The sequence below is a fragment of the Phacochoerus africanus genome, chromosome 5, assembly GCF_016906955.1.
Source record: "Phacochoerus africanus isolate WHEZ1 chromosome 5, ROS_Pafr_v1, whole genome shotgun sequence".
Lineage (NCBI taxonomy): Eukaryota > Metazoa > Chordata > Mammalia > Artiodactyla > Suidae > Phacochoerus > Phacochoerus africanus.
Window position 1 is genome coordinate 50,498,955 of NC_062548.1, and position 13,963 is coordinate 50,512,917.

The following is a 13,963-nucleotide window of genomic DNA, read 5'->3' on the forward strand; positions in this document are numbered from 1 at the left end:
AAGAGTGAACATGACATCAGTGTAAGTGTATGGCTTAAGAAGGCTGCTGACACTATTCACAATAGCCAGGACATGGAAACAACCCAAATGTCTATCAACAGATGATTGGATTTGGAAGATGTGGTATATATACACAATGGAATACTACTCAGCCACAAAAAAGAATGACATAATGCCATCTGCAGCAACATGGATGGAGCTAGAGAATCTCATCCTGAGTGAAATGAGCCAGAAAGACAAAGACAAATACCATATGATATCACTTATAACTGGAATCTAATATCCAGCACAAACGAACATCTCCACAGAAAAGAAAATCATGGACTTGGAGAATAGACTTGTGGCTGCCTGACAGGAGAGGGAGGGAGTAGGAGGGATTGGGAGCTTGGGGTTATCAGATACAACTTAGATTTACACTGAGATCCTGCTGAGTAGCATTGAGAACTATGTCTAGATACTCAAATTGCAACAGAACAAAGGGTGGGGGAAAAAATGTATACATGTAAGAGTAACTTGATCCCCATGCTGTACAGCACGAAAAAAAATAAATAAATAAATAAATAAAATTTACAATGTTCAAAAAAAAGGAAGGCTGCTGAAATTAACTGCTTCTGGTGGCAAGAGATACAAATGTCTGAAGCACTACATACCTGCCAAAGCCATGTGCCAGGGCCTAGAGCAAGGAGGTATCATCACAACATCAGCAAAACAACAGTGTCTATTCAACACATTTTGAGAAGGTTAACCCTCACCCACCCAAATGGAGATAAAAGCCCTGGGCTGGAAGGGTTAGGAGCACAAGTGTGAAAAATGAAAGTCAGGCACCTGCCCCAGTGCACCCATGTTAGCACAGGTGGCACTGAGTCACCCCAGTGGTGTCACCTGCCCCAGTGCACGCACATCAGCACAGGCAGCATTCAGCCACCCCAGTGGTATTCCACACAAAAATACACCTAGAATACTTATTACCAGACCAATAAAAAAGTAAAGATATGTCTAAGGAAGTTAATAATGGTTAAAGTTCCCTTGAGTTTTAAAAAAATATACATTAAATTTTAAAGCTATTTTTTGCCTTTTTTTTCAAGAGCTGTACCTGTGGCATATAGAGGTTCCCAGGCTTAGGAAGGGGTCAAATCTGAGCTACAGCTGCCGGCCCACACCATAGCCACAGCCACAGCAATGTCAGATCCGAGCCGCATCTGCGACCTACGCCACAGCTCACGGCAAACCCGGATCCTTAACCCACTGAGCGAGGCCAGGGATTGAACCCGCAACCTCACAGTTACTAGTCTGATTCGTTTCTGCTGCGCCACAATGGGAACTCCCTAAAGCTATTTTTTTTCATGCTTGGTAAATATAATTGAAAGGCAACTCATATTTAATGTTGAGTATATAGACCAAGCTGCGATGATAAAGTATTTTTTTTCTACTAATCTACGGCCATCTTTACCTTTACTACTCAGCTCAATATTGAGCTACTGCAAAATGGCTTCAGTCTTTATATATTTATTTATTTATTTATTTATTTTTTGATGGCCCCACCTGCAGCACATGGAAATTCCTGGACTAGGGGTCGAATCAGAGCTGCTGACCTATGCCACAGCAACACCAGATCCAAGCAGCATCTGGGACTCATACCACAGCCTGGGGCAACGCTGGATCCCACTGAGCAAGGCCAGGGATCGAACCTGCATCCTCATGGTTCCCCACAATGGGAATTCCAACTCTTTATATAATTTAAAGCTTGTACAAATCACAATCTCACATATAGGTTGTATTTTCCAAGAGTTTATTTTAGTAGGCTTCTTGGATTTAGAATAGTTTCCATGGAAACAGTATTATAGTTAAGGTTCTGAGTAGGTTCACACATGGCTTATTTAACCCATAACATATAGACTATTTACAGTCTTAGACTAAGATTTCACATTCACCATGGCTGACTAAGAAGAAAGCACACTTGTTGCCCTATTCCTGGAAGGAATAACTCTGGATCATGTATTCTCAATGGGGGCACCCCCCTCACCATCACAAAGATGGTAGAAATTGGTTCTTGGGGGACCAAAAAAATTAAGTTTATGGACCTTGAAAGTTCAACCAACCCTATCTGAAAATTCTTAGTATTTTCAGAATTACTATTGTAATTAGTATTAGTATCAGTATTGGAATTGGTACTGAATTTCTCTCATTAGGAAGAACTTAATTGAATCCACTTAAGACTAGTTAAATCTATTAACTGTATTTGATTTAGATTTAATTTCTTCTCCAGAAAGGTCAATCATGAAAAGAGGTAGAGAAATGCTACTCCAGGTAAACCCTGAAACAGATCATGTTCGCATGGAACATTTCCCACCTCCCTCTGTAGCCGCCCCGCCCGTCCTGCACGCCAGTCTCTTCACCCTAAATCAACTGCCCACCTGCACTCACTTCTAATCCAACTCCTTTCTCCAGTCACAAGACCTCACCAGGTGTTGGGCATCTGACTAACTTGCCCAGGGCTAGTTGTACTTTCACAAGAGAAGGCGGTGGGGACAACTCAAAGTCTCTGCTTCTGAAGCCCTGAATCACTACCCTGCACACTGAGCATACTAGCTACCCATTTGCCATGAGGACAATTTCCCACCCACATATTCAGGACAGCCCTAATTAACAACTGTCTCAAAACAAAGCTCCTTTATAATAAACACAGCTTTTTAAATTTTGAAACTCATTTAAGCAATTCTGGCTTAATTAATAGCTCAAAGAAATATTCCAGCTAGGGTACACACTCGAATAAGGGAAAATACCCCTCTCTATGCATGACTTACATGTGTCCATGAAGAAACTAGGGTACAGACCATCACAACACATTCAGGGTATTGAGCCATCTACTCTCCACCTTGTATTTCACTACCTATGACCTCTTTCTGCACACATCACAGGGTCTCAGGAGAACGAGTATACCTCCCTGTCTCCATAAACACGGCCCAAATAAGAGGAGAGGATAGACTTAATCTGGTTCTTCAGAGGAGAGGGAAAAGGAGGCCACAGAAGATGCCCTGCAGTTCTCCCCGCAGTTCTCCCCCCTCATCTTTGGTAGCCCCGTGGCTGTGTGACGTTAGGCTGCCTGAAACTGGCTTGGAGGGGCTGGGGAACCCATCATTCCCGGCAAGGCACTTCAGGGCCAGACCATCTTCCTGGTCCTTCCTCATACCCACACCTCAAACAGAAATGGCCTCTTCTCCTTTCCCCCAACCTTAACTCTTTCTTATTCCTCACTATGTATGTTTTATTTTTTCAACATTCGGCATTATTTTAATTCCTACTTCAACTGTATTACTTAGGTCTGATATCCCAGAAGACAACCCTATTCCTCCTACATAATTTCTACTTTTGGAAATACCGAAACACATCCTTCGCAAACTAAATGATTACCAAGCAACCTCTACTACACTGCCACATGCTGGTGTTTACATCTGATGCAGGTGAAGCTGTGAGAATACTTAAGATTGTTTAACCAGAAGAAGATTCTAGATAGCCGTCAACAGAACAGAATTCAGCTGTGAGGGTGGATCTTTATCCCCTCCTATCAGAGGCTCCGCAGCCTTAGCTGCCCAGGCTCGGGGGCACAGCTGCCACTTTCCTGACTTCAGTCTCCTCCCCTGACTGAGCAAGGCCACGGATCCAGTGTTGCTGCAGCTGTGGCATAGGTCGAAGCTGTGGCTCAGATTTGATCCTGGCTTGGAAACTTCCATATGCTGTGGGTATGACCAAAAAAAAAAAGTGAAGGGCCAATAAATATTCTTGAGGAAATCTTTTCTGTTGTAAAATATAAACATTTAAAACATCTTCTTCCTCTTTCCCCACACACCAAAATAAATAAAGAAAAATCAATACAAACAGTTACAGTCTGGAACCATGTCAGGATCAAAATCAGTCTGGGAAAATCTCAAGGTCATTCGAACATAAACCCAAACTAACAGTTCCTGGCTGCCTTTAAGAACTTATAATTTATGCATGTTAACAAGAATAAAACGAACCAAGGTAAACATATCTTCCACATAAAAAATAATTAACACCTCAAAGATCTATAATCATGGCTATAACGGATACATAGAATGTTACAGGTTGGTTTTTCTGAAGACAGACCATTTAATTGGGGGGGATGCAAGGTTCACTTAAATTTAATTGATGCAAAAAATTAAGTAACAATACAAAATGTAAATCAGGAGGTATTGCAAGGAAACACATGACTAGATGGCAAACCAGCAAGTGGTGTAACAGAGTGTCACAGGTTAAAACCCTCTGGGAAAGCTTCAGAGGAGGTGGGACAGAAACCTGGTCTTTCATTATCTTATGATGATTACAGGACCTGGACCAGTGGGAAGGGGTGTCTCTCCAGATGAGAAAGACAAAGGCACTGAAGTGGTAATTAACTCCAGAATAGGAAAGAGAACAATTAAAAATCACAGGTTCAAGATAGAAAGTATAACAAATGAAGGATGCTTCTAAGATACAAAAATTATCTTCACTTAATAACTAAGAAAGAAACAAGGCACAACACTGTAAATCAACTATACTTAAAAAACAGAAGAGTTCAGACATATTACAGTTGAAAAGGAAATGACAAAAGCAGACAGAAATTGGAAAGACTTGGGCACCATTTAAAAGCTTTGGTAAGGATAGTCTGAAGAAGTGGAAAATTATGAGTGTGCTTCTCAGGAGACAGGAAAAGGTAGTCAACATCATTTCAAGATCCACTATCATAGTCAGCAATAAATAATGATACAGTCAAGATCTCTAAAACATAAACCTTATGCAGTTACTAATAGGGGACATGCTGGAGACAATGGCAGACACAACATGGCCAAAAGCAGATCGCATCATTACTAGCCGTGATTCCTTGAGCATATGCTAAATCCCTATGAGTCTCTCTTTTTTTTTTTTTTGTCTTTTGTCTTTTTAGGGCTGCACCAGAGGCATATGGAGGTTCCCGGGCTAGGGGTCGAACCGGAGCTGTAGCCACCGGCCTACGCCAGAGCCAGAGCAACACAGGATCTGAGCCACATCTTCGACCTACACCACAGCTCATGGTAACACCGGATCCTTAACCCACTGAGCAAGGCCAGGGATTGAAGCTGCAACCTCATGATTCCTAGTCAGATTAATTTCTGCTGCGCCATGACAGGAACTCCCCCTCTGAGTCTTTAAAAAAAACAAACAAAAAATAATTTTTAAAGGTTACTTTCTGTTTACAGTTACTATAAAATATTGGCTATATTCCCTGTGTTGTACAATACCTCCTTGAGTCTTAATGTCCTCTTCTATGAAAAAAAAAAAAAAAGATCTGAAAACCCATTAAGAATTTGAGAGAGACTGAACACAGAGTTCTTTAAAAAATAAAAATAAATGAAAATGAAAATGCACATACCAAAATCTGCAGGACACAGCTAAAGCCATGCTGAGAGGAAAATTCATAACATCAAGTGCATTAATTAGAAAGGAGGAAAAGTCTCAAATCAGTAATCTAAGATCTCCCCTCAAGAACTTAGAAAAAGATGAGCTAAACAAACCAGAAGCAAGCAAAGCAAAGGAAATAAAGATCAGTTATACTGAAAATAGAAAAATAATAGAGAAAACCCAATGAAACACAGAAATAGTTCTTTGAAAAGATCAATGAAATTGACCAACTTCTAGCAAGACTGATGGAGAAAAGGCAGGAAATGCAAATTACCAGACACCAGGAATGAAACAAGGACTATCACTACAGACAGTGAAGACATCAAACAGACAATGAGAATATTATGAATAACTCTATGCACAAAGATTTGACAACTTGGAAGGAAAACATCACAAAACCACATACCACCACAACTCACCCAATGTGAAATAACATGACTAGTCAGACAACCATTAAGGAATTTAAATTTGTAAGTTTAAAACTCTCAAAAAATAAATTTCCAGGCCCAGGTGGTTTCCCCCAGAATCCTACCAAACATTTAAAGAACACCAAATTCTACACAATCTTTTCCAGAAAACAGAAGAGATGGGGGCACTTCCCGATTTGTTATATGAAACTAATGCTACTGTGATATCAAAGCATAAAAAACCTACAGACCAATATCTTTCTTGAACCTGATAAAAAGCATCTACAAAACAACAACAAAAACCTATTGCTGCAATGATAGAAAGACTGGATTCTTTCCCCCAAACAAGGCAAGGATGTCTTCTCTTACCACCTCTTACTCAAATAACGCTAGAAATCCTAATCAGCAAAAAATGGCAGGAAAGAAATAAAGAAAAGACATACAAATTGGAAAGGAAGAAATAAAACTGTACCTATGTCTAGATGACATAACTCTCCATGTAGAAAAACTCAAGAAATATACCAGTAATACCAACTCCTAAAATAAATTAATTCAGCAAGGTTAAAGGACACAAAATAAACACACAAAACTCAACTGCATTTCTTTTTATTTATTTATTTATTTATTTTTGTCTTTTTGTCTTTTCTAGGACCGATCCCGTGGCATATGGAGGTTCCCAGGCTAGGGGTCGAATCGGAGCTGTAGCTGCCGCCTATGCCAGAGCCACAGCAATGGGGGATCCGAGCCATATCTGCAACCTACACCACAGCTCACAGCAACGCTGGATCCTTAACCCACTGAGCAAGGCCAGGGATTGAACCCGAAACCTCAAGGTTCCTAGCCAGATTCGTTAACCACTGAGCCATGATGGGAACTCAACTCCATTTCTATATGTTAATAATGGAAATGTGGACAATGAAATTAAAAACACAATACCATTTACAGTTGCTAAAAAAAGAAATAAGTGTAAATCTAACAAAACAAACACAGGACTTTGCGTGCTGAAAACTATATAATGCTGATAAAAGAAATCAAAGAAAACATAAAGCATGGAGAGAAATACCATGTGCATTAGTTGGAAGACTCAACCTGGTAGAGATATCAATTCTCCCTAAATTGATACACAGAGTTAATGTAATATCTATCAAAATTCCAGGAAAATTCTTTGTAGATAGAGACAAGACTATTTTAAAATTTTCAGAGTTCCTGTCGTGGCACAGTGGTTAACAAATCCAACCAGGAACCATGAGGTTGCGGGTTCGGTCCCTGCCCTTGCTCAGTGGGTTAATGATCTGGCGTTGCCGTGACCTGTGGTGTAGGTTGCAGACGCGGCTCGGATCCTGCGTTGCTGTGGCTCTGGCGTAGGCCGGTGGCTGCAGCTCTGATTCAGCCCCTAGCCTGGGAACCTCCATATGCCGCAGGAGCGGCCCAAGAAATAGCAAAAAGACAAAAAAAAAAATTTTTAAATTTTCAATGAAAAGCAAAGAAAACGGAATAAGCCAAAATTTTTTGAAATATAAGAATAAAGTGCAAGGAATCAGTCTATTTATTTCAAGACATTATATGGCTAAAGAAATCAAGACTGTGCTAATAGAGAACTCAGAGAGAGAGTTGCACAAATACACTCAACTGATTTTTTTTTTTTGCTATTTCTTGGGCCGCTCCTGCGGCATATGGAGGTTCCCAGGCTAGGGGCTGAATCAGAGCTGCAGCCACCAGCCTACGCCAGAGCCACAGCAATGCAGGATCCGAGCCACGTCTGCAACCCACACCACAGCTCACGGCAACGCCGGATCGTTAACCCACTGAGCAAGGGCAGGGACCGAACCCGCAACCTCATGGTTCCTAGTCGGATTCGTTAACCACTGCACCACGACAGGAACTCCCACTCAACTGATTTTTGACAAAAGTAGAAAAGCAACTTACTAGAGGACAGACAGTCTTTTTAACAACTATTAGAGCATCCAGGTACCAAAAATGACCGTTGACCTAAGTCTCTCACCTTACACAAAAGGTAACTCAAAGTGGGTCAAGGGCTTGGATGTAAAAGAAACTATAAAACATTTAGGAAAATATAAGAGAAAACCTTTGGTACTCATAAGTTAGGCAAAGCGTTCATAGATAAAATGGATTTTATCAAAACTAAAAAACATTTGCTTTGCAAAAGATTCTTTAAAAGGATGAAAAAACAAAACAGAGAAAACATTTGAAAACCATGTATCAAAGACCAGTATCTAGAATACATATTTTAAAAGCCTCTAAAAAGAGATAAAAAAATCCAATTAGAAAATGGGCAGGGTGTTCCCTTCGTGGCTCAGTGGTTAACGCACCTGACTAGGAATGATGAGGACAAGGGTTCAATCCCTGGCCTCACTCAGTGGGTTGAGGATCCTGAGTTGCTGTGGCTATGCTACAGGCCAGCAGATGTAGCTTGGATTCAACCCCTAGCTTGGGAACTTCCACATGCCACAGGTTTGAAAAAAAAAAAGAAAGAAAATGGGCAAAAGAAATGAAGCGTTATTTCACTGAAGAGAATATACAGATGGCAAATAAACACATAAAAAATGATGCTGAACATTGTAGCCATTAGAAAAATGCAAGCTAAAACTAATATAAGCATTACATACCTATCAGAATGTCTACATAGAAAAACAGGACCACCAAGTGCGTGAGGATGTGAAGAGAATGATCGCTCACTCACTGCTGGTGGGAATAAGAAATGGTACAGAAATCTGCAAGACAGTTCAGCAGTTTCTTTTTTTTTTCTTTTGTCCTTTTAGGGCCGCACCCGCAGCATATGGAGGTTCCTAGGCTAGGGGTCTAACCCGAGCTGGTGCTGCTGGCCTATGCCACAGCCACAGCAAGGCAGGATCCTAGTCATGTCTGTGACCTACATCACAGCTCATGGCAATGCCAGATCCTTAACCCACTGAGCGAGACCAGGGATTGAACCCACAACCTCGTGGTTCCTAGTCGGATTCGTTTCTGCTGCACCACAATGGGAACTCCCAGCAGTTTCTTATGAAACTAAATATGCAACTGCCATTTGAATTCCAGAGAATGGAAGACTTGGGTTTTCCTTATGCTACATAATTGTTACCATACAGGGCTGTTTATAGCAACTTTACTCATAGTAGCCCAACAATAGAAGCAAAGGAGGTGTCCTTCAAAGTGTAATACTACTCAGCAATTAAAAGGAACAATCTAATGATAACTCCAACAACCTGAATGAATCTCCAGAGAATGCTGCTGAATGAAAAACATCCATTCTCAAAAGGTTACATACAGGGTGATTCCATTACCTAACAGACTTAAAGTGACAAAATTACAGAAATGACAGATTGGTGGTGGTCAGGGGTTAAGGAGGAGGTAGAGGAAAATGAAGTGGCTACAACTGAGCAAGGGAGGGGTCTCCTGGTGGTGGAAAGTTCTCTTCACAGAGTCAGCATCCATGTTCTGGTTGTGGTCTTTACTATGATTTTGCATCATTATGCATCATGGGTAAAGGATAGAGGAGAATTCCATTATTTCTCACAATTGCACGTGACTCTACAATTATTTCAAATTTAAAGGTAGCCTTACTGCAAAATAAACACAGCAACTGACAAGAAATGCAACAGGAATTAGATGATTAAATTCCTGTCAGCCCAAATTTAACTCTGAATAAAGTTCACTCTGAACCAAGATTTATAAAACACATTTTCCTCGCCCACACGTGCACACAGCAACTCTAACAAGGCAGTCCAGACAGAAAAGCTGAGACTTCTCTAAACACAGGACAGACAGGAAAAAGACCTAGGCTGAATCAGGAGGAAAATCCCTCTCTAGGCTCCATGAGAGAAACCGGCTCTGGGATTTTGAACACATCACCCAACCTCTCAGGTTCCTAGAAGCTAAACTTCTGGTCTAGGAGATTGCTTAAACCAGCAGTTTTCCAACTTTTTGGTCTCAGGCCGTAAAGAGCTTTTCTTTACACAGAATACAACCATGAGAGTTACAGCATCATAAGTTAAAATAAAACTTTCAAAATACACAGCCCTCAGAGTGGTGCGGTCCTTCCACAGCGCGTGGCATCTGGAAAACTCCATGCACTGCCATGAACGTAACTGGCTTACTCTGAAGCGGCACTGCCATGCCAGCCCCGGGCTAACTCTGAAACGAGGTCAGCGTACAAAGGAACGTAAAAGGTAGAGGACGCCGAACGAATTACTCACACGTGCTCTCTTAACGCACAAGGGCGCCAGGCGGGAAAAAAACGCTCCAATCCCAAGGAGGTCCACACCCGCTCTAACCGGGGCCAGGGAGGCCCAGCCCAGCGCGCAGGGTCAGGGGTCCACCCTGCTCTCGTGCGGGACCGTTACAGAAACCGTCCTCCTTGCAGACTCAACTTCGGGGACGAAGGGAAGCCCCGCAAAGCCCCGGCCGCCGAAAGCCGGGAGGGGCCGGCGGGAGGGAGCGGTTCTGCCCCGCCGAGGCAGCCAGACCGCGGGCCAAGACAAGAGGGCGGGGGTCCAGGGGTGGGTGGGGTAGGCTTGGCGGACTCACCAGGTGCCGCGCCACCTCGGAGGCCATGGTCCGGGCGGGGCTGGGCGGGCGGAGGGCCAGGGAGACGCGGCGGCAGCTCCCGGCGGAGCTAGGCGGCCGGCGGCAGAGGGGCGCTAGGGGCGGGGCGGGAGGGGCCGGGAGGGGCGGGGTTCAGCGGCCCCAGTGACGCGAGGAGCTGACCAGATGGCGCGGGGGTGGGGCGAGGGGTGGGGCGAGGGGCGGGGCCTTGGGGGCGGGGAGGGGATGGTCGAAACGGGTCTAGTGGCCTCAGGGACTCGAGGGGCAAGGCCGGATGGCGCGGGGGGCGGGGCGAGGAGCGGGGCCAGGGAGGGAGAGGCGGGACGGGGATGGCCGCAGACTGGTCCAGCGGCCTCAGTGATGCGGGGGGGCCGGGCGGGATGGCGCAGGGGACCGGGGAAAGGGGCGGAGCCCGGGATGGAGGGAGGAGAGGGGTCCAGTGGCTTCAGTGACGCGAGGGGCTGGGCGGGGTCCAGGAGGTGAGGGGAGGGGACCCGAGGGGAGAGGTCCAGTGGCCTCAGTGGGCTGGGGGCCGGGGCAGGTCACACGCACGCGAAGTGGGCCTGTTACAGAAGAGCCCGGACATTTTAGAAGTCGACCAGTCAGTGCAGAGGAGGAGATGGAGCACACTCAGGACCTGAGGAAAAAGACCCGCAAAAATGCCGCCACGGTTCCTCATCGCCGAGGCAGGGCTTGAGCACAGATTGCGGCCCGCGCGGGGACCGGAAGTGGGCGGGGTCACGGCGTGTTCCCTGGAAGGAACGGTCACTAAAACCCGCTCGGGAACCGGAAGCGGGTGGGCCGTGGCATGTGGGACTAGAGCACCGATCCCGGCCTCTTGGGGACGGACCGGGGCGGGGCCCGTCGGACTTGAGAGGTGGCCCGCGGGGACGGCCGGAAGTGGGCGGGGCCGGCAGGCGGAGGCGTGCCCGCGGGCGCGGCCTGGGGGCGGTGGCAGCTAGTCTGCCGCTGCGGGGCGCGCGAGGATTCTCAGGAGCAGCGGGCCGAGTTGGTGGTGAGCAGGCCAGGTACTCAGGCGGGGATGGAGAGCCCGGCGGAGTGCGGACCCCCGGCCCCGCAAGCCGAGCTGGAGCAACCCGTCGGAGGCGCCCTGGGCGGGACTCCCGAACTGCGCGCGGGCGCCCGCGGCCGTCTCAGGGAGCCGGGGTACGTGGATACCGACCCTTCGGACCCGGCGGACGGCATCCCGAGCGCGCCCCTCGGGAGGCGGCCCCGCGGGGGCCCCGCGGAGGAAGGCGGGAGGCCCGAGACGCCGAGTGATGCGCCCCTTGGGCCGCGGCCGGGCCGCCCGGCGCCCCGGGACCCGGCGGCGGGCGGCTCCCCGCAGCTGCGGCGCGGCCCGGGGGGCGCGGACGGCGGGACCGAGGAGGAGAGCGCGGGCGCGCTGACGCTGGACCCTCTAGAGCACGCGTGGATGCTGTCGGCCGCCGACGGTCGCTGGGACAGCCTGGAGGGGCTGCTGGCCTGTGAGCCCGGCCTGCTGGCCAAGCGCGACTTCATCACCGGCTTTACCTGCCTGCACTGGGCGGCCAAGCACGGCCGGCAGGAGCTGCTGGCCCTGCTAGTGCGCTTCGCGGGCCAGCACCGGCTGCCGGTGAACATCAACGCGCGCACGAGCTGTGGCTACACCGCACTGCACTTGGCGGCCATGCACGGGCACGTGGAGGTGGTGAAGCTGCTGGTGGGGGCCTACGACGCGGACGTAGACGTGCGCGACTACAGCGGCAGGAAGGCCTCGCAGTACCTGAGCCCGAGTACCGCCGAGGAGATCCGGACCCTGGTGGGCGCCCTGGACGAGGACGATGGCGAGAGCAACGTGGGCAGCGGGGGAGGGCGCTGGAGGCTCTCGAAGGTGCTGCCATCGCACCTCATCTCCGGCAGGCTCTCCCACGCCCTGGAGGACAGCGGGGACCATCACCACCACCACCACCACCACCACCACCACCACCTGGCTGAGGGACCGGCTGTGGGCAAAGCAAAGGAGCCAAGTCGCAAAGCCTCAGGCAGCACTAGTGGGCGGATGAAGCCCAGACTTAACAAAATCCGTTTCCGAACCCAGATCATCCACACCACACCCTCTTTCAGAGACCCGGAGCAGCCCCTGGAGGAAGGGGAGGACATAGAGGAGGACCGGTCTCTCAAAGGCCACTCATCCTCATTCAAATTGAGGCCCAAGTCCAATGTATTTGGGTAAAAAGAATTTCTTTTAGAAAATTTTAAGGCTTGTTTGTCGTCAGGAATACGATACCGGGTATAGACAAGGAATTGAGACCAGAAAAGTCTTAGGCTTAACGCTGCATTCTTACTTGGGTTAGAAAAGATGGGCAGGAATTTTCCTTAGCAGTGGGACTGCGGTGGATTTCCAAGTGATTCCTCAAACCTTGACACCAGCCTCTTCTCCCATACCACCCCTCTCTCCTGGAGTCCCTGTTTCTGAGGACTAGAAATGCATCTAAGTCAAGGGCACAGAATGGATTGAGGGTTCCTTTGATTTAAACATTGCTGGATACCTTGCAAAGTAAGGAGTATTGCGCCTCTCTGTAACTGTTTTTTAAAATGGTTACTTTTCCAAGAGCAACAAGAAATGCAAATTGTAATGAAACTGATAGTATTTGTGTGTACAAAACTACATACTGCCCTGTGTTTTTACTAATTGCGTTTGTCTTTGAGATACTACTGAAGGTCAGGTACGAGTTGAAATGCACAAATACTAATTAGAGAATAATGTGAATACAGTTAGGAATCCTGTTGGTACGCTGCTTGTGTTGTAAATAGCGCTCCATTCTTTTTCAAAAGCAAGTTCAGCTTTAATCACTGAACTAAAGAAACAGTCAACATTTATTTTGAGTTAATCTGTTGTGCGGTTTCCTCTTAACTCTAATACCACTGCACTCAGTATTAAGGTACATTATTAATAACTACACACGTTTTTATTTAAAGAAAACACTTTTAACAACCTATGGTACTTTTAAGTAAATATTGCCTCTGGTTCTAATTCTCACTAACTTGTTTTGCTCTTCTAAAAGTCTAAATTTTTCGTCTGAGTTTTTATTCTGGGGATCATATAACCCCAGTCTCTACTTGACCCTATTTGAAGGTGCTTAGTGTTGAATTGCCTACAGAAACTGTTTCTAGTTTAGATGGCTAGCAAAAATTGGCATAAATGTTAGTCTGTGCTTCTATGAAGTAATTATCCAGTCAACTTAATGATTCTTATGTAAGGTACACCTTTTATTTTACTAATAAAACACGTTCATGGTTTCTATACTTTGTAGAAATGTTTTGCAAATATTTAAAATAATGAATCCTTGGAGTTCCTGCCGTGGCATGGTACAGTGTGTTATGAATCCAACTGCAGTAGCTCTGGTCCCTGCAGAGGTACAGGTTCCATCCCCTGCCTGGCGCAGTGGGTTAAAGGATCCTGAATTGTGGCAGCTGCGGCTCAATTCAATCCCTGGCCCAGGAATTTAACATGTGCTACAGGTCTGGCCATAAAAAAGAAAAAGAAAAGAAAATACTGACTCCTTTCAGTTTTC

General features: G+C 46.3%; 2 protein-coding genes across 5 annotated transcripts in view; one reads left to right on the forward strand and one right to left on the reverse strand.

Annotated features, from left to right (window-relative positions):
- The window catches only part of SEPTIN10 (septin 10), a 62,075-nt gene extending 51,581 nt beyond the window's left edge, over nt 1-10,494 (reverse strand). Inside the window, exon 1 of one of the 4 annotated variants that reach the window (XM_047781244.1) lies at nt 10,389-10,493. In XM_047781244.1, coding sequence (XP_047637200.1) covers nt 10,389-10,415 — 27 coding nt within the window. In that variant the 5' untranslated portion in view covers nt 10,416-10,493. Of the gene's footprint in view, nt 1-10,057; nt 10,297-10,388 lie in introns of those variants that run through there. The other 3 variants (XM_047781246.1, XM_047781245.1, XM_047781248.1) reach the window with 3 other exon arrangements.
- An 881-nt stretch (nt 10,495-11,375) lies between these two features.
- On the forward strand, nt 11,376-13,694 carry SOWAHC (sosondowah ankyrin repeat domain family member C). The gene has a single exon (XM_047781249.1). It carries the CDS (start codon nt 11,449-11,451, stop codon nt 12,619-12,621), a length of 1,173 nt encoding a protein of 390 aa, XP_047637205.1. The 5' UTR covers nt 11,376-11,448; the 3' UTR covers nt 12,622-13,694.
- The last annotated feature ends 269 nt before the right edge of the window (nt 13,695-13,963 follow it).